This window comes from Gasterosteus aculeatus, chromosome 20 (genome assembly GCF_964276395.1).
Source record: "Gasterosteus aculeatus chromosome 20, fGasAcu3.hap1.1, whole genome shotgun sequence".
NCBI classification, from domain to species: Eukaryota; Metazoa; Chordata; class Actinopteri; order Perciformes; family Gasterosteidae; genus Gasterosteus; species Gasterosteus aculeatus.
In genome coordinates, this window is record NC_135707.1 from 15,016,778 (window position 1) to 15,041,828 (window position 25,051).

Sequence of the window (25,051 nt, forward strand, 5' to 3'; positions counted from 1 at the left end):
AACCACAGTGATTCATGATGAAAAGGTATTTATTGAGACACATTTTGCACATTTTGCCTTCATTCATTGAAATTAAGTTCTGTTTTCTAGAAGGACTGAACCTTTGCAAGGAAAGGAGGTCGCGGTCGGTTTGTACCTCGAGCTGCAGACAGCAAAGATAGAAATGAACTGCAGGCTAATGAAACGTTGCCAGGCTCAGGCAGAGGTCAGCTTCCAGTATTTCATTCTGTATAACCACCTTATTTTGGCCCATTTAGTCAGTGCCGATGTTTTCATGATCATTGGTGCTTCTCTGAAACATAAAAGGAACCATTAGACATTTTGTTTTCATTTGTTTTTCATTTTACTGAAAGGGCACAAGGTCTGTCCCACCTCTTTATCCACAACATGATTACATCCCAGCTTCCTTTAACAATTAAAGTCGAGAAGGGTTTACATTCAAAGTCATATTCTCTTCATGTGTTCATAGTATGAATGTGTGTTGTGTACAACTTTACTCACCATGCACAAATAATAACTAGCAACAGGCCAATAAAGGCTTTGACTCCAATACCAACAAAAAGGATGAGATGGTTCACTGTTAGTAGAGCAACAAAAAATGAGAAATTAAAAAGACTAATATAGTCATAAATGTCTACCAAAAACATTTAAACATTGTTTATATTGTACCTACCATCTTTTTTTAACGAGCAGTTTTTATTTTTTATTAATGTTGTCATTCCCCAAACCCCTTAAGCTGTCCACAAGAGGCTAGTTTGCTCCGACTATAATTCCTCCTTGGATGAGCTTCACGTATCACTACAGCTGGTGAACAGGCCGTAGTTGCTGATCCTCCCTGCGTACTCACTGTGCGCTTCGTTCACTGTTAGCTCCTCAGTTGAGTTGTTTTCACCCAATTGGTTCCTGGCCTGGCAGAAGTAGAGTCCAGCGTGAGGAGAGAGACAGCACCGGTCCTGATCCCAGCGGGAGGGGAAACCAGGAGCTGGAGCCAGAAGCAGAGGTCCTGTACCAGGTGTAGTTGTCTGCAGGAGGGTCAGCAGCACTGCTGCAGCTCACATTCACACTTCTGTCAGGTGGTCCGAATAACTCACCTCCACAGATACATTCAACGGGGGATCTGCAACAAAGTGTTGTTAATAAATGAACATGAAGGAGGGCTTCCAGTCATAGATAATCCAGATCAGTTTTAGCCAAAGCAGAACTGGAATGCTAAAAGTGTCTTCAACCCAGACATTAGTTTGCATTTTTAAACTTTCAGTTCCTTCGTCTCAAATTGAATCAAAAGGTTTTCTGAAAACGTTTTTGGCTCTGTGTCTGATTTAACGCATATTTAGGATATTTAAAACATCTTGTAGTTTACTAGATAATCCAACTGTAGAAATTTGAAGTTTTGCCTGTCTTAAAAGAAGCGCTTGCAAAATATGGCTAAATTAAAGCACTAAAGATGTTAAGACATAATTCAGTATTTTGCTGCCGACAGTAGCTTATAATTAATGGAGAGACATTAAAGTGACATTAATCTGCGTTTCTAACTCAATATACAATTACAGGCAGCAACTACATAACTTCAGTGAAGTTTTAGACCAGCAGTGTCATAATAAACGTACTTACACTGTACTTTCAGAGCCACAGGTTCAGATGGAATGGACTCCTGTCCTTAGGCAGCAGAACAATAATTCCCAGCATCCTCTGCTTGAGCCTGGAACTCTGAGTTGGCTACAGGAAGTTCACCTTTAAACCAAACTGTGCTGGGAAACTGGCAGGACGTTTGAGAGTAACGTTGTCTCCAGCTCTCACACTGTCGGGGTAAACTCTGGCCCTCAACTCTGCATCAGTAAAGGAAATAGAGATCGTGATACCGAGGGGGCGGAGCCACGGCCAGTTAGTTAGTTCTAATGGATATAAAATTCAATGCTGGGTGACAAATTAATTGATCCCATTGGCATCGTGCCATGAATTATACATAAAAAAACGAATTACATTTGTCAATTTAAAAGATGGATTGGCAGGTCAAGTTTCACTGTAAAAAGACGCTATGAATGTAATTCACACCCAAAAGTCGTATAAACGACGTATATATTGTTGCAGCTGAGAGAGCCTGTGTGTTTCTTACAAGGATCCTACCAGTGTCTTGCTGGTTGTTTCACTTCCTAGCTGATGAAAACAGTTACTGTGCAAAACCCATCAGGTAGGATTATGTTTGTGCCGAGGTCACCGGCCATGATGTTGTGTAGGACATGAGATGTACGGTAATTCACTCAGTGGTTGCACACAAACTACATTATACCATGGCAAACTGTGACTTTCTTTAATTAAAAAATATCCAGATTAAAACAGGATCAAAACATAATTTGTCTCTCGTCTTTTCTCATGTTTTGGAAATAAAGTGAGTGAAACACCGGAAGAGGAAGTGAATTATTGATAAAAGCACAAAGAGTCACAATCGACGCACAATGATTTTACCTGTGACAGTAAGATAGAGCGATTGTTTACTCCGCCTTCTATACATACGTATCAGACCTTATCGTTTTTCTCTCCCTTCCCCCTCTCCCCTTTGAATTATTGATAATAAACCTTGGTTAAGTTCACCGGGACCCTGGATGTCGTCCGCCTCTCTTCTCCACTGGGACCCCTTGGCCTGCCCCGCGAGGTCAGGTGCCCACAATATATATATATATATTTTAATGTTTGATACAAGAAAAGGAGAATGGGAGAAAAAAGGTCACCTTTTATATGGGGAACTTGTGGTTGAAACTGTATTTATATAATGCAAGTCACCATTGTTTTCTTCCTTCTCAAATGTTTTTTTGAAGTTAAAAAACTTTGAGGTTTGAAGGGTTGAAGTAGACTTTGAATGTCCACTGCGTCAAACTTGGAACTAACTCAGATTGTTATCCGTGTGTGACGTCTCAGTCAGATACACAGCAAATATCAGAGTTAAATTGACTCTGTGAGATTCAACTTTAACTCTAAGCTGGTGTTTATAATGTCCCAATCTTGTCAGTGTTAAATCAACACTCAAAGTGTTAACCATAAGTCGGAATAAGTGTCAAAAATAAATCTGCTCAGCGTTAAATACACTGAACGTAGAGTTAAACCCAACACCATGAAGTGTGACATTGGTGTACAGTTACATTTCAAATCTATCAAAGAGTTAATTTAACTCTACTAAGTGTTGCAAATGAATCAGATCAGTGATAAATACACTCTGTGTGGAGTTAAAAACCCAAGTCCTGGATAATGACTCCAGCTCTTTTGTACAATTGACTCTGTATCAGATGAATCAACTTTTGTGATTTCAACTCTGCACTTTTCCCCAACACCAAAAAATGAACTCTAAGAATTTTGCTGTGTAGTTTCCTTCAGACATTTACTCTTTTTGAAACGTCTGTGTCCAGTCCAGAATGAAATATGGCCACTTTTGGATGGTTTGCCAGGAGGTTGGGCCTTTTTGACTGTCATCTAGCACCATTGTCAGCTCCAAGTTTTCAGATATTCAATGAAACCAGTTTGACTGGCACAAATGTTTGTACAGACAGATTTATTTATTTCTACAGAATGTTGTCATCCCATTTGTACTGCAACAGTGTCAATGAAGAAGCAGAGGCTAAATATAATCATTGTCTTTCAACTTCACAGAATCCGTCGTCTCTCATGTCTAACAGTGATCAACACAACTGTAATTGTCATGGTTGTTCAACCAATAGTTATATGTATATAGTAATATATACTATATATATATATATACTATATATTAGTAATATATAGTCATTATTAATCATACATATAATTATATATATTTAATTAATAATTACTTAAATTGAAGTAAATTCTTTGCAGCCAAATACTGTATTATGTTCTATTTTCTATTTCAACCACTAAGTGGTGCTAAGATATATGTAAAGCATACACAGATGACAGGTGAAGTTGTTTATTGGTTCAAGAGGCTTTATTTAACTCTTTTAAAGGCATATAAATAATTTCAAGTGTTCCAGTATGCTTCTATGATGCTTTACACCTCCACGTCCAAGTGACAAACTTTAAAAATGTTTGTATATTTTTTGGAAGACAACAGTACGGGGAAGCAGAAAGGCTTTTCATGGTGAGCACTGACGTTTCTGCCGGCTGCTATTCTTGGCCGGGCCTGCTAGACCTGTTTCTAGTTCGCAGAAGTCCATCTACTGAACCTGCAAATTTTTGTCATAACTTGATGGTGCCACCTTCCCCCTTAGTTGGAGTGGGATAATGGAGCGAGTCGCACAGAGGTGTCGAGTGAGTCGGACAATTCTTTTTTCTTTATTGAGGCAGTAGATGTATGTATTTGGATACGTTTTCTTCTGAGAATTCATTTTGAGCTGCGTCATATTCTTCAAATAAATAAGCTGTCTGCAGGCTGCAGACTTTCTGTGGGGATTTCCAGTTCACATCGGTCAGTGTCAATAATCTATTTCTTTACATTTCAAGATAATAATCCCATTTTATTTTATTTGTCAAAATAGTCAAGATGGGTGACAGAAACTTGATTGAGAAAAAACATGGATTTATAACATCTGTGGATGCCAAGTGCTCAATAAACAAAATACAAGTGGTAACATTTGATGTGTCCTGAAACATTGGCAGCTTTTTCACATTAAATGTGCGTGTAACAATACATTGAATTAACTTTCAAAGTCATTCACATCACGTGTAATCTGAAGGAAAACACAAGCAATCTTTTACTACACGCTTAATGTGGCGCTTAACCGCCTCTGGTGTGGGTGGAAAAGAAAAGTAATATGTTTCAATGTTTACAGAATAAGAGACACTAAGTGGAGAAAATAATGGAGTTGATGGTAAAAGAAGAGATGAGAAAGAAAAGTAAGAGTTTTCTTCTCTGCTTTCACCTGCTGACTCTTCTCCAACTCGCTGCGCCCTCTTCAGGTAACGAAACACATCCAGGGATTCCAGATCACTTAGTGAAGTTCTACTTACTCACATTAGAGTTGAACTGAAAACATGCACATACACATATGTTGTTTCCTCGTGTGATTCTTTTTTTCTATTTGAATAAATGGAAAGTGATTTAAAACAGATTATAAAAATGCCTTAAATGTTATTATTATAATATTATTTTCCACACTTTGATCTTTCGTACTTCTTTCTCTCTCAAACTCTCTCACACACACACGCACACACACACACACACACACACACACACACGTCCTCCACACGTTATCTTGCTTTCAGCTCAAAACATCAGCACCGCCGCCACCACGTCAGCCGCTGACGGTTTCCGCACTCACCCAGCCGACGTCACAGTGGCTGTTGGAGAACCGGCCGTGTTTCGCTGTGGAGTTCCCGAAGCTTCTCCAGACTTCACATTCACCTTGCGGGGGGCGCACGGAAACTACATCCTCACGTGCCCCTCGGGCCACGTGGAAGACGTTCCCCAGGTAAGCTGGCCCCGGCGTCTAATTCTGTATTCCCTCTAAGGCCTCGCTTCACCCTCATCTTCTTCTTTCCTCCCCCCTCAGTGACACTAGCTGGATGTCACACAGTCACAAAACTGAGGGAGAGAGCAACATCTCTCAGAGCCGTGCTTGAAAAGCTGCTTTTGATTTTGATTATTTAACGTTTCTACCAGTGGGAGCTTCTCACAGCTCACGTCAGGTTCAGTTGTTTTCAATCCCTTCTCATTTCTCATCTGAAAGCCTCTTCATTCCCGTCTCTCCCTTCAGGCTCTCTATGGAAGTTGTGAGGTGAGAAATGGAGAGTCATCAGCTGTGTGGACCCTAAAGGGAACTTCTTTCTCCGACAACGGGACACAGGTCTCCTGTCAGCAGCCAAAGAATCCTAATAGCGCTGCTGCCGTGCTGCACGTCTACGGTAAAGATTCCTCCGATTCAATTTAACATCTGCATTTCTGTCTGTCACAGCATAAATACAGACAGGTCATTTGTATTTCCTTAATTCTACATGTCATTAAAGATGACAAGTAGTGATACTGACCATCCGACCAGATACAGGAAAACATTCCTGCCAACTGCAATAAGACTTTACAACAAAACACCTCTAAATCCTCGTTTATTTGAACAACAACACTACTGTCTTCATTTAATTTTCCAATTTAATTTAATACATATCCCACCCCACTGTACATACTCCTCTCTCTTAATTTAATATGTTCTGCTCTTTTATTTTATTCTACTGTACTGTGTATACATTTTTAATTTCTCACTTTATTTACTGTACTGCTGCTATTGCACAATAATTTCCCCTTGGGGATTAATAAAGTGTATATCTAACTATCATCCTCACCCCTAGATAACGGCACCAGCCACGCCATTCTCATTGGTTGTATCATTGGGGGCTTCTTTGGCACGTTGTTGGTCTTCGGCTTACTGTACGTCATGCTGCAGAGATCTGAGAGGCTGCAGAAGTGCTTCTGTAAGCCGACATTCTACAAGCCGCTGAATGCACCGACCCCATATTTACAACTGAATAAAGTCATCTGTGATGCCTCTGTGCTTTCAGGGAGCGGAGAAACACCGGAGGATTCGACCACAATAGTAACAAAGGAGTAAAAGGAGACGGCTCTCTATGTTGCTCTCTACCTTCGAACCCACATGGAAAGAATGGAAGCGTCAAACGTTTTTGGACAATCTAAGTGAAAAAGAGCTGTATTTATGTCAGGAGGTTATTCTGTTGAGGCCGGGTCCATCCTGGACATCTTCACTTTTACCTTTTTTGTCTTGAATAACCGGGCCTTGCACACGTTATATACATCCTACCAGTATATAATGTAGCATGCACACAACAGCACATGTGGCGGTTACTTTATATACTTTATATACTATAAATGTGTGAAATGTCTTATGCGATGTTATCAAAGTGGGGAGGGATTTAGTGTTGAATGAGGACCAGAATAGCTGTTTTGTGCTTCCACATATGTATCACAGCTGTGTTCCCAAAAAACGATTAAAGGTGAAATACTAGTCGTGTCCTCGCCAGGCTCGTCCAACCAGTTTAGTAAGTTTCTCTTTCACGGTCGCTCCACTTGAAGGAAGCACTCAGTGCCCAGATTAGTTTGTTGTTTTCACACTACACTGTGACACGTTCACCTTTCTCATAGAATGGATTGAGAAAATGTGTCCGAACGTTACATTTTGAATGGTCCTCGTGCTTTTCTCATGTTGTCTTTGCCTAAAACGAGGTGTGTGGTCCTTTGCAATCGTCCAAACCGAAGCTGCATTATATCAAAACAAAAACTATTTGCAAACAACTGTGGATTTCTGTATCCCTCGACCTTCAGAAGCTGGGGGGACTCGCCGCCAGTGACCCCACACTGACGTGGTCGCGGCGTTGGCGTGTCTGTTGCTCCCCCCTGGTGGTGAGCGCGTTCCATGCTGTCAGGAACAAACGCTCACTGCCACGGACCCTTCGGCCTTCACGTGCATTCACCAGCTTCAAGAGGCAGCAGTGTGAGCCGGATCAAGGCTGCTTTTGTCTCATCTGGTAGCCGTCATCCAGCTTCATTATAGTCATTTGCGGTGCGCGGGGTTGATTCACCCGTTCACAAGTTTGCCAACACGGACAGTTTCTATCTTTCTTAAAGAGCCATCGTTGGGTTTAGTCTAAGGTAGCCAAATTGCTTTCGCCAAGTCCCCTTTTAACTTTCCAATGCCCTCCAACTGGTTTTTAATTATCCTGCTAATTTGTCCATATGACAAAAAAAACCATGATACACCAAAACGTCCCTCAATGACAATGATATGCTATAAATTATAAATAAATGCATTGCATCTTTAAGGAAACACGCAATATCTGGGAAATCAACGCATTAAAGTGTTTTTTCACTGCTTTTGACGTTTGATATTTCATGACTCTCCCAGTGTTGTTGCACCTGAAAGAGCAGAACGGAGAGCTAGCAACACACACACACACACACACACACACACACACACACATGCAGACAGGGCCATCAGCAGGAGAGAAGTCCAGCCTTTTCTTTTAGTCAATACAACAGAGGCCGTATGGAGCAACGTGTTGACTCAGCTGCTCTGCTCGGTTCACTCATGATGGGGTCCTGTCATATTCTGCTGTCTGATTTCTTCACTTTCTCCAACACTGAAGATGAATTCCCACAGATGAAGCAATGAGGTGGTCCATTTATAGTAGGAGTCAGTTGGGTCATCATTTGTGATCTGGGTTTGGGAAGCGTACCAACATAACGCGTCGAAATACACAATCCTTTTGCCATGTGAGGACCCACCGCTTAAGTTTTTAAGGGTTTTGAAATAAGACGTAAAGAATGACCCACCTATTAGCTGCAGGTTTATTTGATGTCCATAGGATCCTATTAGATATAATAGCTGGATTTCATTCACTGCTGTGTAAGCTGACTCCATCCGTGGCCTTCTGTTGACATTCGTTTTACTGTTTATGGACAAACATCTTAAATACCACCATAAGTTGTGTGTGTGTGTCCACTGATAACCTTCATTGTTCAGTGTGTTCTCGAGGTGACCCTAAGCTCCGCTACACCTGCAAAACCTTTCAATACCTGAGGAAACGTTGAATGGAATGTTGAATTACTACAATTAAAGTTAAATAGTAACCAGTTAATGTTGAGTGAAGTTAGCAGCAGAGGTGACAATAGACTTTACAGCGTGTAGAATGCTTTTCCCTGACCTCTACATCTTAACTCAAGCCATTCAGATATTCTCTAAAATGAACAACAGACTAAAGCAGCAAAGATTAGTAGACAAAATACAGGATTTTTCCCCCTTTTTGTCACCTAACATTTACATTTGAAGCCTACTGGACATTTATCAGATGGCCGTATCAATGTCAACCTTCTTTTTCATGGTAAAACTATTTTTAAGCGACATCTCATTCAGGACCATCTTGTAAAACTTTTAAAGATATGAATCGATTCTTCCAAAATCCTCCATGTGCTGAACGAAACCCCTCAGTCTATCAGTGACATGCCATCGCCATGGAACACAGTGACCTTTACTTAACCTCTAGCAACCAATGTCACGCTTCATGCAGACAGATACCAGGAACAACGGATACACGTCTTCAATCTGTATTATTGTGCATTATAGAGGTGATTTTAAACTGGATGCAAATCGGTTTGAGAAATCAAGGCTCTTTGAGTAATCCATCAAATCCAATCTATGCAAATTACTTTAAAATAGGGGGATGGGAGTGAAAAATCCACTATAAGTATTGTCTCTAATCTTTCGCTCTCGGTTTTTATCATCACCAGTTGCTGCAGTAGTTTGCCGTCAAATTTTTGTGTTAACACTTACATACGCACGCACGCACACACACACACGCACACACACACCCTTGTGCCCTCAGTATCATAATTGGCTGAGAGGCTGATGCATGCCTCGGCTTTGTCAGCCTGGCACAGGAAAATATATTAATAGTCACTGATCACCACTTTGGCACATGCATGCACTGGCTCTGCACACTCGTATCGTGGATACGGGGGTGACACCCACCAACGTACAACACAGCGTGTGCCACAAAACAAATTCCACTTGTTGGGTATTTAAGGGGTATTTCATTTGGGACAACGTTTTAACTTGAAATGCTCCCTGTAAGATTGGGAGTTTGAATCGTTCCTAACATAGGTTACAGTCAAAATCCCTCCCTCCTTAGTAAAAACTAAAAGAGTGAAACACCCGTCATCCATAAGACCAACGAAATGCCACCCATTCCACCTGACGGTGTCACAGAGGGGGAGACAACAAATAATGCACTGTTCAATACATGCATACACTCCTCCCGTCTTTGTCTACTGGACGACTTGATGTACACTACATAGAATAAAAACGGAAGTTGTATTTTGATTGGCAACACCTCCGGTTGAAGTGATGACACATCTATAAAGGCTTCATCCACTGTCACTGTTTGTCAAAGCAGTCTTGCTGGTGTATTATCTTAATAGTATGTCAAGTGTGTGATAAAAGTAGAGTGTATGTCGATGTCTAAATAGGCTCTCAAAATAGTCCCTCAAATCACAAATGACTTTCATCCCAACGTACACATACGCTGATGTTTATGGAACAACTGGCCTACGCGTAAACGTGTCACACGCACACCTAAGTTTATATACCAAACAAAGAGGAGGAGCAGGTGAACCTTAATCAGGTGAAATACAAAATGCACACTTTTGACCAGGCAGTGTCTCGGAACATTCACACACCCATCTGCCTCTGAACCGTCAGCTCAGGTAAGCACAGGTAGGATGCCAGTCACTGTTCCAATGGAGGGGTTGTGATTCTTGTGTGATTGTGCTTTATTCTGACGGTTTTAGTTTGGGGGTTTTGTGGTATCAAAGATAGGCATGTGGTGGGTGGAGTCCATTTGAGGAGCTTTTAAATTGCGTTAGTGAAAAATGATCACAAATATGTTGGTGTTGAAAATGTATCATATGGTGAATGTGACCATTTTTCACAGCATTTGAATGTTCTTTCATATACTTTGTGACATTGTGTCCATGTTTGACAAGCACTATAATAACATATGGGCTGATTTCTGGCTTGTCTCAACTTAACAAAAGCAACATGTTGCTATCTTAAAAATACATTTAGACAGTATATTTTTTCAAACTGGATCAGGGTTTTTTAATATTTAAGAAGCCCATGCAGCACTGCAGTAATTCGGTAAACTAAAAAATGATCTAAGAATGATAATGTGGCATAACATCAATACTCTGTGAAGGACAGTGAACTGTTACATCCCCTCTAGCAAGCAAAAAGACATTATTTTGTAAAATTGTGTTTAAACCTAACCAGAAAATCACTTGAGACAAGGGTTACATTGAAAGACACGGGACAGAGTTTGACCTTGACAAATGTCATGCTATCTGAACGCTGCAATAACATATTAGACAAAGGCCAGGATGAGTGGGAAAAAAGCAAGGTTATGGTCTTTATTGTTTCTAGTTGATGCTTGAAAAGCTGCTTCAAACTGTATTTACAGAATAAGATCAAATGTAAAGCTAGTTTTTGATCCAGATTCATCAAATGCAAGGAAAGTGTCTGATATATTGCAAAGTTCACTCTGCTTTTGCTATGCAAGGTTTAAATTCAAGATAAATGAATGCAGAAAATAACCTAAAGGTGTCCGAGATCAGCTAAAATTCACACTGAGGTTGCTGAAAAGTTGCATATCCTCCTTTCTCACACTTAGTATATATATTCAATTTCTGAAAAATAAAGTTACTGACATAAGTAACATGACATAAGTGTTTATTTTGTTTTGGTTATTTCAACAAATGATTCAAGAAGACTTCAAGTTCATGCCTTGATGTGTATGAACTGCTCTATTTCGTATGCATAAACAAGACATCACCATTATAAAGTCAGTTATAAATACAACTGCTCATACGAAGAGAAAACAAGAATCAGCAAATATATTTGGAGGCTGTAAAGCCTGTAAAATATCCGTGTTTGGCCCGCAGCGATCAGGTTTTTTTCTGGAGTAAAGGGGAGTTTTGCAGGCAAGCTGTCTGGAACCCAGCTGAGTTTGGCCCCAAGACAAAAAAGTGATCCTCTGTTTACTCTCCAAACACCCAGAATGCATCCCTGCTGACGGGACACTGACCTCTCACACAACAAGGACATTCTTCCCGTGGAGAGTGTGTGATTTGTTGCTCGTATGCATTTGTGTGTTTGTGTTCGAAACAAAGGCAACGTGGTGGGAAAAACACTCGGCTCTGTTTATTAAGCATTCATCACGTGTCGTCTCTGCCTTTATCTCATTCTGTTTCTATCCGACTCTTAGTTGTCTGAAGATGGGTCGTCTCACTGCCGTGGCTGTCATTGCAGGTAAATTAAGTAGAAAAAGTATATAAGTATACAATACCCATAATATTTTATTTTCATGGACCTTTGTGGCCATGCGAAAGGTCATTTATTAAAAAGCACCCTGCCCTAATTGAACATTTTCACTTTAACAGAGAAATGTAAGCGCAAAAACTAAATTAACATTTCATTTGTCTGACTTCCTTACAGTTCTCTTCACCCTTTTCATGGAAGCTGAAGCGAGTAAGGCCCAAACTCTCCTTCTGAAACTCATCTCGTTCTGATACTGGTTTGTTTAAGAACGGGTTTAGAGAGACATGACGTGAACACTATCTTAACAATGGCCTAATTCAAGGCAATTCTACTGACACTATCCCAAACCGGGTGCATGAAAAAGATTAAACGTGACAGAGAAACAAGGACCATTGTGTTGTGAAGGCCGCACTGAACATTTGCAGTAGTTTCAACTCCTTGAATCATCCATTAAAGCGAGTTACAGTGAGTCTTGTCTCTAATGTTTCTTTCTGCCTGTTGTTTCTCCTCCTCCTCTTTGGTCTGCAGATCCATTTGCTTACAGTAAGTACAGACACTCTTATCTCCTAATTGTTATAAGCTGCGCTATAGCATCTCACTCGTTGTATGGATTATAAAAAGACTAGCGCAGAGTTTCTTGTGTTCACTTACTATTATTGCAAATCGCATCCGCAGAGAAATCACTGCAAATTTGCACATTTTTAAAAGCAATATATTTTAAAAAGCATAAATAAATCGGATGGCAACTCTACATTTAATTATTAGATTAAATGTGTGCTTCCTAATTGTTTTTTGTCAATAAACCTTCTCAACTTCCAACTACATTGTCTGACAGACTATGAAAGGCTACGAATTGGAGGCCTGATCTTCTGCGGATTTTGTTTTTTTGGAGGAATCGCCTTTATATTTCGTGAGTTCCAAATTTAAACCTATGAAAGCATTTTGATCGATTTTGAAATCCCAACCAAATGCTAATACAAGAATAAGAGTGGCAATACATCTCAGTAACACATCCCACTTTGCTTTCAGGTAACAAGTGCTCCATGAGGAACAAGTACGTTTTTTTTTCTCATCTCCTGACTGTGAAAAGTATGTGTGCGTGCGTTTGTCTGCGTGTGTGCGTTCTTGTGAGTACTTGACTCTTTTGCCCCTTTCAATGTCTCCCTCCTACTGTCTCTTTATGAAGTCCATTTATTCATCCGAACCGACACCCCTCCCTTGTCTCTTACGTTGTAGAAAAGGGGAAGATGACAACAGTGAAATCTGATCTCGTGCCTGACAAACCGGTTTTGGCCAGGAAGATCTCGCAGGCTCGGCGTGGAAAGGTTTGGGCGTGTGCTGGCGGTTAAGGAGGAAACACACCAGCTCAGATGTTCAATTCTGCAAAGACCTGTGCAAAGATGTGCTACTTATGCAAGGTTCAAAAGCATGTATCCATTTCTCTAATCTGTACTAATGTGTAAATTTGCAGTCATTTATTTGCACAATTATGTTTATCCCTGGAAGCACATGGACCTTCTCGACATATTTAGTCTGTTTCAAAGGGAGTTTAGTCAAAAGCATAATCTTGTGTTGCTGAAAAATGCATTATTAGGAATATGATGTAATGTTTAGTCACTCTGACCTGTTGTTGATAAACTAGTTAATCATGGGATGAGCCATTTTGATATTGATAAGATTAAAGGAAAACATAGAAAATCTTGTTGTCCACACCCAAAATGAAAATAAATGACACTATTTTGAACCAAATTGCTCATATTTCAGTGTTGTTTTTCACAGGTATACTAGAGTGCGGTCATTATAGCTTGTATTAACCTTTAACGGGCTTACCTAATACGAACGCGCTGATATAAGAAGCATTCTTATTCACTACCATTTGTTGTGCAAACTAGTTGGTTGAATAGTACAAACTAACTCGACAAACTTCGACATCTTCGTTCTCGACAAGCAAACATTAATGCGTTCACTCCTCCTCCCGGCTCTCGGTGCGACCGACTCCAGATCAGCTTCCACGCCCCGCACGTCTTCCGCCCCTCGCTCTTCCGCCGCCAGTCGGCTGACTGAAACCGACCCAGGATCAGAATTCACCAACAAACCACCAGCGTTTCAAACGCAGCCCCCTTTCGGTAAAAGCGAGCCAACCTGTTGAGGCTGCCAGAGCTGAGAGCAGAGGGGAGAAAGTGCGCTGCTCCTGGGTCGCATATCCGCCTTCTGTACCAGACTTTTCCCCGTTGATAAATACGCCGTGAGAGAGGTAAGTCTTGACAAAGGAAATATCCCACAACCGCTGCTGTTTTCCCACTGAGTAGTTTTCTTCATTTGAGGGAATGTGTTTCTTGAAGTGGAAAAATCTCATACGCAGACTGTTTAACGTCAGAGAAGCGGCCGTTAAACCGCATTTCGGCTCTTTAAACATCTCTGTGTGCCGCAGACATGTTGCATCAACCAGGGTAAACACAGCTCAAAGAGACAAGAATTCATTTTAAAAAACGTATTATTTTTTATTTTTTTCGAGAGAGAAGTCATTGTGTCACAAGCCCGTAACGTTATGTGCAATGAATATACTTAATATCTAGTAGATAACATTAAATAACCCCATCGAACAGCAGCGAGCATGTTTCCGTTGAAAAGACGCTGAAAAATGTTCCACGTCTTTTCGTAGACGTTGAAAAAAACGTTCACTTTTGAACCAATTTTCCACGGAAAAATCGTGGCTGGCACATTACAAGTTACCTAACTTACAGCACCAGCAGTGACAAAAACACATTCTTTGATGCATTTGTATTAATTATTAATAAACTATGTAAATATAAGACATATTTTCTGAGATAAAAGCAAGATACACAAATAGAAATAAAATATATTACAGAGAAAATAAACTATGTAATTAAAACTGTAGAAAAAGAACATGGAGAAGTTTGTTCTGATTCTGTGTGTTTGTTTTGTGTTTTTAGCCCTATTTTCTAAATCTTTTGGATAGATTTGAAACTTCATCTTCTGAATCAGATTCTGTAAGAACGAGATCAGGTTCCAAGTCACTTGAATCCTGATTCTCAGTACACCCGAAATCAGCTGCGTCTCTTCCTCTCCTGGTGATTCTCCTGCAGAAGCGGCGCAACTTGCGTGTGTCACGATTGCGTTGAACACCCCTCAAGTGCAGATGTGGCCGATTCCTCCAGTACCAACGTGTCTATTCAACTCTAATCATTTGATTTTGTGCGGCCCAAAATCACAAATTAGCCTCGGAGGGCTTTTCAGCCTGTAAACATGTAACATCCTTTTCCCTGAAACCCTCACTTCGGGATCTGCAATAGGTGTCATGTGGACAGAATGAACAGCCTAAGAGATGTGCATCACGTTCAATTTATATGACAGAAATGATTCCATTATTGAGAGTGGCGAGCCAGGTTAAGGCAGGACCACCTTCAGATGTAACCTCCATCCACGGGAATCTGTGAGGAGGGAAAGCACGAAGACTTCTGGAAAGAAGCAGGTCAGCGATATTGGTTTATGATGATAGTATTACGTACTAATGCAACTAATATTTGGTAGCAGCATGTGTGTTAGAACCCTCATTTACAGAGAAAGAGAGAGAGAACCGTTTTTTACTAGGTGGACATGGACAGATAAAGGAGAAAGGTCTTGCTGTTCAAGGTTGCTGAACTGTAGGGGAAAGGTAACATTTACACTGGAAATAGATCTTGTTCACATTTTACCCGCAATTTGTATTGACTATCCCCAGAGCAATTAACTGACTTTATAATACGAGTAGGAGAAATCCAGCATTCTGATTGGTTGAGAGCAAGTCATGGGGTGTACATTATTGAGCCATAATGTACCTGTTCACGTTGACCTGAGCGTCGTTTCACTGCGCACTCAAAGTAACAGTTAGTTAGTTGTCATTTCAGTTTTTAGTTGTGTGGCGATCGCCGTAAAAAGATCGAAAATGCCAGAAATGATCGGTTTGAGGCAACGCGAGCTTTCCCAACCGGACAATCAAGGTGGACGTCTAGACTACTGAAATGCGATACACAACATTTGGTGGCTGATACTATTTTGTGCTGAAAGGCGTCTATTTACTTTTACTATTTCTAATGGCTGCACCCTCGAACTGTTTCATTATTGGACGCTTAAGTACAGCCTCTCGTACCTCATTACTTAAAAAAATGATAGAGATGCAGAAGCAGTTGAAACAGCGGTGTGGTGCTTGTGCTTTCACGTCGTGCTTGTGTTCCTGATAAAGCCTGTGCATGTGTAAACAAGAAGCCGTGGGTAAACATCAGGCTTTAGTGGCCGGGGAGGAATCAATTGTACAAGAGGCGTAGAATGAGGCAGTTCCAGAATGCACTGCAGCAGTAACCTCTATTGTGTTTTGGACGTGTGGTGTAGGCATTGTGCAAAGCCAACACTCTCTCAGGCCGGATATCTACACTTTGCGGTGGTTTGTCATGGATGAGAGGTTGGACATCGGTAGCTGGAGTAGAACTAAAGCAGACACAGAGAGAAACCTAAACTCCTCGTCATGATGGATAAAGATCACCAATAGTCATGTCATAGACTGATGACATGTTCACAAATATGGATTAGGGACATTTCTGCCAAAAACAAGTTAATATTTTTCCATGCAATGCAGGAATATGATTCTAAGAGTTTCTTCACAAAAGTCGAGCATACTGTGAGAACTGTTTCGAAGTGGCAACGAAACGTTCACACGATGAACTCGCGCCTGCCTGCGGCGTCCACAGTACGACACATTTACGCACACCTTAGTTCACCTCATTTGAGCACAGTTTTTCGCAGAGTGAGAGACGAGGCGGATGGAGATGAAAGATATCGCGGGTTGAGAGGCAGAGGTGGAGGCGGGTGGGGCGGGTGGAGGAAGGTGGCGACAGACAGTCGGGGGGACACAAAAGCAGCTCGCTGTCCTCACGTCTCCCATGACTCCTAACAAAAGAAAACAGGAGGGCGGGGGGCGGGGTAAACGGGTGGAGGGGAGCGCGTTTCTTAGGCGACGCACTCGTCCTCGAGGAGGGTACATTGATTTCCCTCGTGACTGCGACCTTCGGTGACTTCGTTCACAGCCCGGTCCCGGTGTTTTTATTCACACGCGACGTTATGTTGTAACCGTCACGCTGCATCGAGCTGGACTCCATCGGCCGCAGAGCCGGGAGCAGGAAGTGTGCCGGGAGCCTCGTGGTTCCTGTGACTCACGGCTGTAGTATGCTCGACTCCCCAGTACTTCCCTGCGTCTGTCTCTGTGCGTCCCTCGTCCCGCCCCCTCTCTCCCCCGACCGCACTCTCCCTCGTCCCTTCCTCGCCCGCCTCCCCCGTCCCCCCCGAGGCGTGACCACTCTCTGCTTCTCCCCCCCTCTTGCTCGGTCTTAATACCACAATTGAAATCTTGTTTTTCACTTCCTGCATCGCTGGTTTCCTTTCTTGGTTTTCTTCCTTAGTGAGCTGCCTCACAGCCACACCCGGTCTTATTTCCCCCTTTACTTAGTTGAAAACACTCTTCCATCTGTTGAAGCTTGTCTTGGTCCGTTGCTGTTAGATGGTATCACCACGAAGAAAAAACTCTCAATCCCCATCAATCCCATTTCCAGACATTCAGCTCATGTATGAGTGTAATGCGCTAGTGATGAGAGGAACAACTTAAGATATATTCAACAACAAAAAGCAAATAAACCATCACAGATTGCAGACTGGAATCCAGTGCTGCTAATTTATGAATTAAAAATGCCACTGAGTAAAGGCAGCTGTCTCTGTAGTGCAGTACACACACACACACACACACACACACACTGGTGTCCAGCATGGAAACGCTCGGGTGGGGGAGTGGAAGTTGCCAAAGAGACTAAGTCACACATACGTGTTGTGCACAACACATATCATAACACGCACAGCCACGTGCACACAGAATAGAGAAAGCATAAAATTGAACTCTTGTTTTTTGGGGTAGTTCCATCAGGATGACATCAAGTATACATTCAGACAGACGGTGGTAAAGCTGTTTAGATCTCTTTTAAACATGATTTTATACTCGTATTCCAGGTTTGTGTGTGTTTGACACACACATCATCTACAATGATTCTTCCTGCAGGTTTTAAATAATGTCTCTGAAATATCTGCCTTTGCCCCAAACAATGGACGTAAATACATTTTTACTTTTTGTGCCTGATAAGCATGAGATCTGTCTGAGACATTTAAATAGAAGCTACTACAATAAATAGTCTGTTTATAATTTAAATTCATTATTTCATCATTGATTCAACTGCTCGGGTGGCGGGGCAAATGGCTCCGGCAGGGGACCCCAAACTTGCCTTTGCCGGGCCACATCCAGCAGCTCTGGGGGGATCCCAAGAGGTTCCCAGGCCAGTGTGGGGATGTAATCTCTCCAGCTCGTCCTGGGTCTCCCCCTGGCTGGCCGTGCCTGGAAAACCTCCCTAGTTAATATAGATGTAAACATTTCAAATGAGTAAGTAATTGCATAGTACCGCGCTGTTCCTTACTGGTACACGGATGTAAGGAGTGGGACTCGGCTGGAGAGGAAAGAAGAAGACTGTTCGATACAGCAGCAAATTGTGAAGCTAAACAAAAATGTAGAAAGCAAGCCTATAAACTGGAAGAAAAAGAGATTCAAGAGTAGAAAACAAAAAAGAGGGACAGTTGGAGACAGTCGGAGCAGCATGACGGAGCACGAACAGAAAAGTCTTTATACCCCGACCAGGCAGAGGTGGAGAAGTGACTTCACAGGGAGCCTGAACAAAGGGGGAGAGAAACTACTTTTGACATAATAGCTTCAGAAATGCTTTGGCTAGATCTGTAAAAACAAGGGCTTCTTTGGTATCGGCCTGTAATGCTCAGCCTTGGTTTTGTCAAAGCGGAATTTGGCCTGAACATTTAAACCTCCATTTAAATCCGAAACAATTGGTTGATTATTCGATTGTAGATAATAGACTACCAAGTATTTGGATAGGCCGTGTATTGATCAGAAAAGCCCCCAGAGTGCTTGTTTTATTTTGTTATGTTATTACATGGAGTAGATTCTGCAGCGTTAAGTGGACAGAACCAGCAATGCAAGCATGCTGCTGTGGACCCTGGGGAATTTTGATCTGCATTTCACCACCACTTTCTCACATTTCACCAAATAAATATGCCAACGAAGTTGCCTTTCACTTTGTAGGTAAGCGCCTCCAGCACTTACCTCCTGGCCTCGCCTTACACTAACATTAGCTTAAGAATAGGATCTTGGAACAGGGAGTTGCCACATATTTTACATCCCCCTCTCTGCAGCTCATACGATTACATTCTCTCTCTCTCTCTCTCTCTCTCCTCTGCCTCCCCTTCCTCAAAGCCTCATCCTCAGTTTGCCCTCCGTGTCTTCTTCTGCATTCCTCTCCTTCTCTCTCTGTTGCGGTCTTTGCCCTTCGTCTCCCTCTCTCTCCCCTCTCTGTGTAGCTTCCTCCTGAGGTAAACCATTCTCTAATGGCGGTTGGCCTGTTTCCCGTCCCCTACATTCCCCCTGCCTCGCCTTGGGTTGCTGGGGAGAGGCACCAGGAGAGGTGCACTCGTTCTGCTCTTCTCTGTTCTTCCTTTCTACCACACTCCAAACACCCACAGCGGTGAAGAGAGACTCACGTTCGCCTTCATGTGGAGGTTACCGTTGTTGTGCGTCCTTAAAGATCCTCTAACAACTAAGCTACGAGACCGTGCTTGATGCTGGAACTGAATCAGTGATGTAACATCTTAAAGGATTTGTCAGATACACTGTCCTTCTCTTCTGTAGACCGTAAAAGTTTAATTCTGTGTTACTCAGCAAAAAGTACCCTGTGCATCCTCAATCTCTAAAAAAAAACCATGTTGGATGCATTTCTTTGACATAAAACAACACAAACACTGAAGCGTTTGAATCCTGCACACATGCTGGCAGTCTTCTTTGCAGCATTTGTGTGAATCTCGGCTCATTATAACCCCTGTAGATCAGTGGAAGGTGTGAAATCCTGGCTCTGCATGTGCATCCTGTGCACAACACAAACAAATAGGGACCCACCACCATGATTAAAAAAAAACGCCACTCTAGAGTTCACAATGTCTGCTTTTATCCCTCCACACCATTGTCTCTGGTGTCTGAGACGCGCCAAAGGAGGGTTCAATTCCCCTCAACAATGAGGCTCCCGTTTGAACCGATCATACAGGTTCAACAGAGGCTTCAGCAGGATGTGTTTGTGCAGGTTGTCACAAACACACGTGACGGCGTGTGAATCTCAGTTTGAAATGGATACCGGTGTGATTGTGGTTCTCTGCGGAACGACCCGAGGGGGAAACGTGTGATGAGTGGAAAATCACTGCTGCTCCTCCCTGCACACGTTGCCTCTGCTGCGCGGCGTGGACACACCGCGTGGGGATTAAAAGTGGGAGGGGTTTACACTTAAGAACAATTAATTAGCAGGCATTGTAAAATATATAATATCCACTGATGGGACCTCGGAAAAAAAGCTCAAGGCAACCAATCTATACGCCTAATGCTCGCTGTAAGATTCAAATGACAGAAAAGTCAGGAATAGCGTCGGGTGAGTGGACTTTAATACGATTCTCATCAATTTTTTATTACATTTTTGATCAACAAGTGAAAGCTTGGGAAGAGTAACAAGAGAAATGTGGACAGCTGTAGCAGCGGACTACATGTACATAGATACATACACACAGTACTGTACATTACAGGTGGAAAAAGCCCGTAATGAATTAAGAAATAACATTGAATAAAAAAGAGAGAAAGGAAGCGCTGGAGCTTTTAGAGGGAGCCAGCGTAATGCTGCATTATGCAGAGTGACTTAGTTCTCCTGAATCTCCATTAAAGCACTTTGCGCCTTTCAACAACAGATCGAGTTTCTGTGTGAAAATAGAGCGGGAGAGGCCACTTTGGGCTAAATTCGATCAGATTTCTTTGTTTGTGTGCTTTAGAGGAAACTTGTGCACACGCTGTGTGTTTAAGTCCTTTTAGTTCCCCTCAGAAAACATCAAGTCTTTATTGACCTGTGGTTAGTGTGAGCCAGTACTGTGATCAGCTTCTTAACGTGCACACGGACACGCACACACTTAATTGTGTGTGCCATTGGGACCGAAGATATATGTTATTCACCCCATGTTAATACAGCTAAGGTGCTACTCTAAGTTTGTTGTAAAAGTAAAGGCACATTTCTTATATATTCATCACTGAGGACTGAGGTTTGTTGTGGAAACTAAGTTAGAATGTAAAGCTTTATGCAAACATATGATTTATATACATGAATCTAGCTCTAGTCCTGCATTGTTCATGATTTGTGTTTGCATCAATCTCCGCAGGTAAACAACCTCAAACGAGAAGATGTCAAAGATCGGTGCTTTGGTGTTGATGACACGTGAGTGGAACTCTTTAAAGTCTTTACATTTAATCAGTCATTCTTTTAAAATCCTGCACTGCATTTGTAACTTAATCTTCATAAAAGTCAAAGAGTAAATCCAGTAAATATTCAGGAAGGCATAATGTAGTACAAAGTAGTGTTTTCTCCACTTCCTCTTCAGGTGCTTCCTCACTTGCTCAGGTCTTTCTTCTCGTGTGCGTAGCTCCATATTTCTGTTCTCTGCGACCTGTGTTGTCTGAGATCAGACCAAAAACAGCAGAGGGGATGAGTTGTGAGAGAGATAATCCTGTCACTGGCTGTCTCTCCAGATGTCTCATGTGACGATTTTTAGATGCAAGTGTACAATTCTAGTCCTGGAAAGGTGAGCGTGATAACATCCGCAGCTCCGTCAGGTGTTGTAGGAGGTTAGATCAGAGTATTATGTAATGTTTTTAAACAGAGCTTGATTTTCAATAAATGCAGAAAAGATTAAAGAGCTTAAGCAGAATTGTTTCATTGATATTGACAGTTTAATTTGCAGATGAGTCTAAATAACGTGGCAAACGTTATTTCTCCTCAAAATGCTATTGAACTGTTAATGGCACAAATTCAATATGAGGACATCTACATATATCAGACTTGAACTTCTTTAGACCACATGAATCCATCATTACCAACTACAGTGGAATATTTTTGCATATTCAGACAGATGTGTTTCACCATTGTAAAGAGTCTGTCTGACCTCTTGCAGTTGTGTCCCTCGGGTTTGCAGAAGAACAAAACTGTAAGTACACTTTTTTTTAACATTAGTCCGCCGCCTTACCGGCGCAAACATTTTGTTAAAACATGTGTTTGTTAAAATGATATATTTCTGTAATATTGTTATGAAATCAAATCCCTACATTTTTATCTGAAAATAACCACAACAGACACGCAGGTTTTTAAAAAAATTTTTCTTTGAATTGAGTGAAATGTCACTTTCCTGTTGATATATATTGATGATGTCATCAACGAGATAATTCTTTTTTTTTATTCTGGCAGGAAAGTATATAACGAGATAATAGTACTATGTTCCCTTGTACTATTGACTTTATTATGTTATTGTCAAATGTATGTGAATGTTTTTGCATATCCTCATTTATCTGCTTCTCAAACCAACTTTCAACTCACCTACAAATTATTTGTGTTCCTACAGTGGAAGAGGACCCGTTTACCTTTGGTAAATATTATTTTCTAGAGTAATATTTTTTAACTATCATTTAGATTTCATGTATGTAGAAGCGTTTCCGGTCTGATTTGCTTGCATGTTTTGTTGAGCGGATGCATTCGTTCAATTTTCATGAGGTAACCCCGACCTCTTTCTGCAGACTACCACAGGCTGCGTGTTGGAGGCCTGATTCTAGCTGCTGTCCTCTGTCTCATTGGCATCACCATCCTGTTCAGTAAGATGCAAATTATGCAAACAGCTTTTCCACTCATGGAGTCATAAACTCTCTTAAACAACGCACAAACACACAGATATAAAGAAAGCCAACTGTTCTCTTCTCTTGCTCCAGGTGGCCACTGCAGGTGCAAGTTCAACCAGGACAAGAGGTGATCCTTCATACAGTTAAACATTAAAACACCTGTGTAATTGGTGTGGAAAAGAGTGGCACGGTTTACATCTAACATATATTGTAAGTGCAGTGCGTTGTACCAGTTTATTTCCCCTTGTCTCTGACTCTCTCCTCTCTTCCCTTTGCAGAAGGAGGACAGGAAGCAATGCTCAGCAGATGCTCTCCGACAAAGGTGCTGTTAGTTTAGCTGCAAGCTCTTTCCCTACTAGATCTAAAGGAGAACCAGCAGCCATGACGGGCCTATGAACAGTTTTTCGTCTTTAGTATAACTCTACTAATACACGTATTAATCCACAAATGAAACTCCATTTGGACTTGTGGGTCAGTGTAAATGATGCCTTGTGCGCACAGACCCGTGAAAGAAGCATCAATAACCACTGCTAGAACCAGCAAATAGATTTTCCATCTTTTTCACTATGTTTCTATTCACTTAATCAAAATAGTTAAACACAATACTATAATACTATACTATAATACTGCAAATATATGAAAATGTGTATTGCAAAATAACAGTTGGATGTGAAAACCCAGACTGTGGTCTAAAGATATACTATTTACTTTGTCCATCTGTTTCATGGTAAACAGCCTTGTGTCTCTCTCACACACACACACACACAAACAGTGTAGAAGTCCCCCGTAGTGCTGGACTCGGATGCCGTGGACCTCGCAGTTCAACAGGTGGCGGCACACTCGGGGTGTCTGGCATGCAGACTTGGGGTGTTGTAGGGAGAGGAAGAACGTTGTGAGGCAACCGTATCCCTTTTAGGACTCTGAGACAGTGTTGGCTTTATATTTTTGTGTGGTACGTCTGACCCAGTCTCTTAGTAGCAAGATCTCAGGAAGCTCCAGAGGGAATTCCTTCACGCCAAAGACGTCCACTTGGACTGACTATACAAAAGAAGTGAACAAATTGTGTTCAGAGCTCAAGCTCACTGTGACGTCACTAAAAGGTTGTTGACCTTAATAGAAGAATTATCGTGCACAGTATTAAACTGCATCGTGACTGTTTGGCCGAGGCATAGAACCGTGCATTATTGTACTTTTATGTTGCGTTGTGTTTAAGGGAAAGCCATAATGCAGATATTCATAAATGTGCAGCCTGTCTCAAGCGATATGATGGTGCTCATTGGGACAGACGCTCCTTGTTAACCACGTTAAGACAAAATACACTGATGGCCCATCTGAAAAACGCTGTAGTACTGCAGCATATAATTAACTCAGCTCGGGCCCACAGGGAGGCACTGCACATACGCATGTATCTGCCTCTGCCTGTGCTTATTTTGTGTTAATTCTTCTTCTAAATCCTCACATCCAAAGAATTATATCGTAAATATCCTCACTGATCATACGACTTAAATACCAGCCTCCTCTTTGATGAACAATTTAGGTTTTATGTAGGTTAATGATTGGCATGTTGATTGTATAATCACATTTATGTAGTAAATGAACCATCTGTAATTGGGAACTCCCCTTCCTGTCTGTCTGCCCGCCTGCAGGTCGATCCGCCGAGTGCTAGATGTCAACCCGAACACACACTTCCCAAACCTGCAACCAACCGATAAGATGGAGGAGCAGCAGCAGGGATTGTTACATCCAAGGAGAAGCATTTTTTTTATTGTTAAGCAACAGAAAGTAGTCTGTGTGAACCGCCTGTGAGGTGTGATGCTTTCTGCCTGTTAACTGAGCTACTGGTCTTCAGTCTGCACCTTCACGCATACACACTTTCATTTCAACCAACTGAACAGTTTTTGTTTAGTTTTAACAGGCTTTGACCGGAAGAAACAATAAAATAATATTTCGTATTTTGAGAATTTATTGTGTAACTTGTTCTGTGCTGTTCACGGTTGATTGATCTGAAAGTAACATTATTCAATAGTTAAAACAAAATGATTACCAAAAAATTGTGGCCGTCAATGTCACGCAGTACTTCTGTTGCCTATATTGTGTGTGTGTAAAGTAAGCAATCAATGTAGATAACGTTGCCTACTGCGACCGACCTAACCCTCCGTTCATGCTTTCATATATGAAACATAGTCTGTGGAGTGCCGTTGCTAGTCATGATAATCTGTTAATTCCCATGTTTAGCTTTATGGAGGAAAGTAGTGGATTATACTGTTCACAGATACAGGAATACTCTGTAATGTTTCTATAAAAGAACTATTGAAACCGATTTTATTTGTGTGTGTGTGTGTGTGTGTGTGTGTGTGTGTGTGCGTGT

General features: G+C 41.6%; 2 protein-coding genes, 1 long non-coding RNA gene and 1 pseudogene across 10 annotated transcripts; 3 read left to right on the forward strand and 1 right to left on the reverse strand.

The window, feature by feature from the left end:
- Nucleotides 1-11: 11 nt before the first annotated feature.
- On the reverse strand, nucleotides 12-4,178 carry LOC120810427 (B-cell receptor CD22-like; annotated as a pseudogene). The gene is made up of 5 exons (XR_013453546.1): nucleotides 4,115-4,178; nucleotides 1,612-1,826; nucleotides 848-1,117; nucleotides 239-577; nucleotides 12-142 (listed from the first exon to the last, which is right to left on the reverse strand). The product of XR_013453546.1 is annotated as a B-cell receptor CD22-like (transcript).
- On the forward strand, nucleotides 4,135-7,840 carry LOC120811188 (uncharacterized). Of its 6 annotated transcripts, none has more exons than XM_078095605.1 (6): nucleotides 4,135-4,272; nucleotides 4,794-4,920; nucleotides 5,227-5,432; nucleotides 5,718-5,865; nucleotides 6,304-6,426; nucleotides 6,514-7,840. In XM_078095605.1, exons 2-6 carry the CDS (start codon nucleotides 4,821-4,823, stop codon nucleotides 6,561-6,563), a joined length of 627 nt encoding a protein of 208 aa, XP_077951731.1. In that variant the 5' UTR covers nucleotides 4,135-4,272; nucleotides 4,794-4,820; the 3' UTR covers nucleotides 6,564-7,840. The 6 variants fall into 6 exon arrangements, with proteins under 6 accessions (XP_077951731.1, XP_077951730.1, XP_077951733.1 ...); XM_078095604.1 differs by having other exon boundaries at nucleotides 6,304-6,382; XM_040166402.2 differs by having other exon boundaries at nucleotides 4,167-4,429.
- Nucleotides 7,841-10,117: 2,277 nt separating this feature from the next.
- LOC120810259 (uncharacterized) lies at nucleotides 10,118-13,586 on the forward strand. Its single transcript, XR_013453881.1, has 7 exons — nucleotides 10,118-10,228; nucleotides 11,785-11,828; nucleotides 12,015-12,047; nucleotides 12,366-12,380; nucleotides 12,673-12,747; nucleotides 12,867-12,891; nucleotides 13,074-13,586. It is a non-coding gene; the product is annotated as an uncharacterized LOC120810259 (long non-coding RNA).
- Nucleotides 13,587-13,826: 240 nt separating this feature from the next.
- fxyd3 (FXYD domain containing ion transport regulator 3) lies at nucleotides 13,827-25,003 on the forward strand. 2 transcript variants are annotated; one of them, XM_078095344.1, is made up of 9 exons: nucleotides 13,882-14,091; nucleotides 15,213-15,330; nucleotides 21,180-21,235; nucleotides 21,969-22,001; nucleotides 22,413-22,436; nucleotides 22,585-22,659; nucleotides 22,774-22,810; nucleotides 22,962-23,005; nucleotides 24,330-25,003. In XM_078095344.1, exons 3-9 carry the CDS (start codon nucleotides 21,202-21,204, stop codon nucleotides 24,347-24,349), a joined length of 267 nt encoding a protein of 88 aa, XP_077951470.1. In that variant the 5' UTR covers nucleotides 13,882-14,091; nucleotides 15,213-15,330; nucleotides 21,180-21,201; the 3' UTR covers nucleotides 24,350-25,003. The 2 variants fall into 2 exon arrangements, with proteins under 2 accessions (XP_040020596.1, XP_077951470.1); XM_040164662.2 differs by lacking the exon at nucleotides 15,213-15,330 and having other exon boundaries at nucleotides 13,827-14,091.
- Nucleotides 25,004-25,051: the final 48 nt, after the last annotated feature.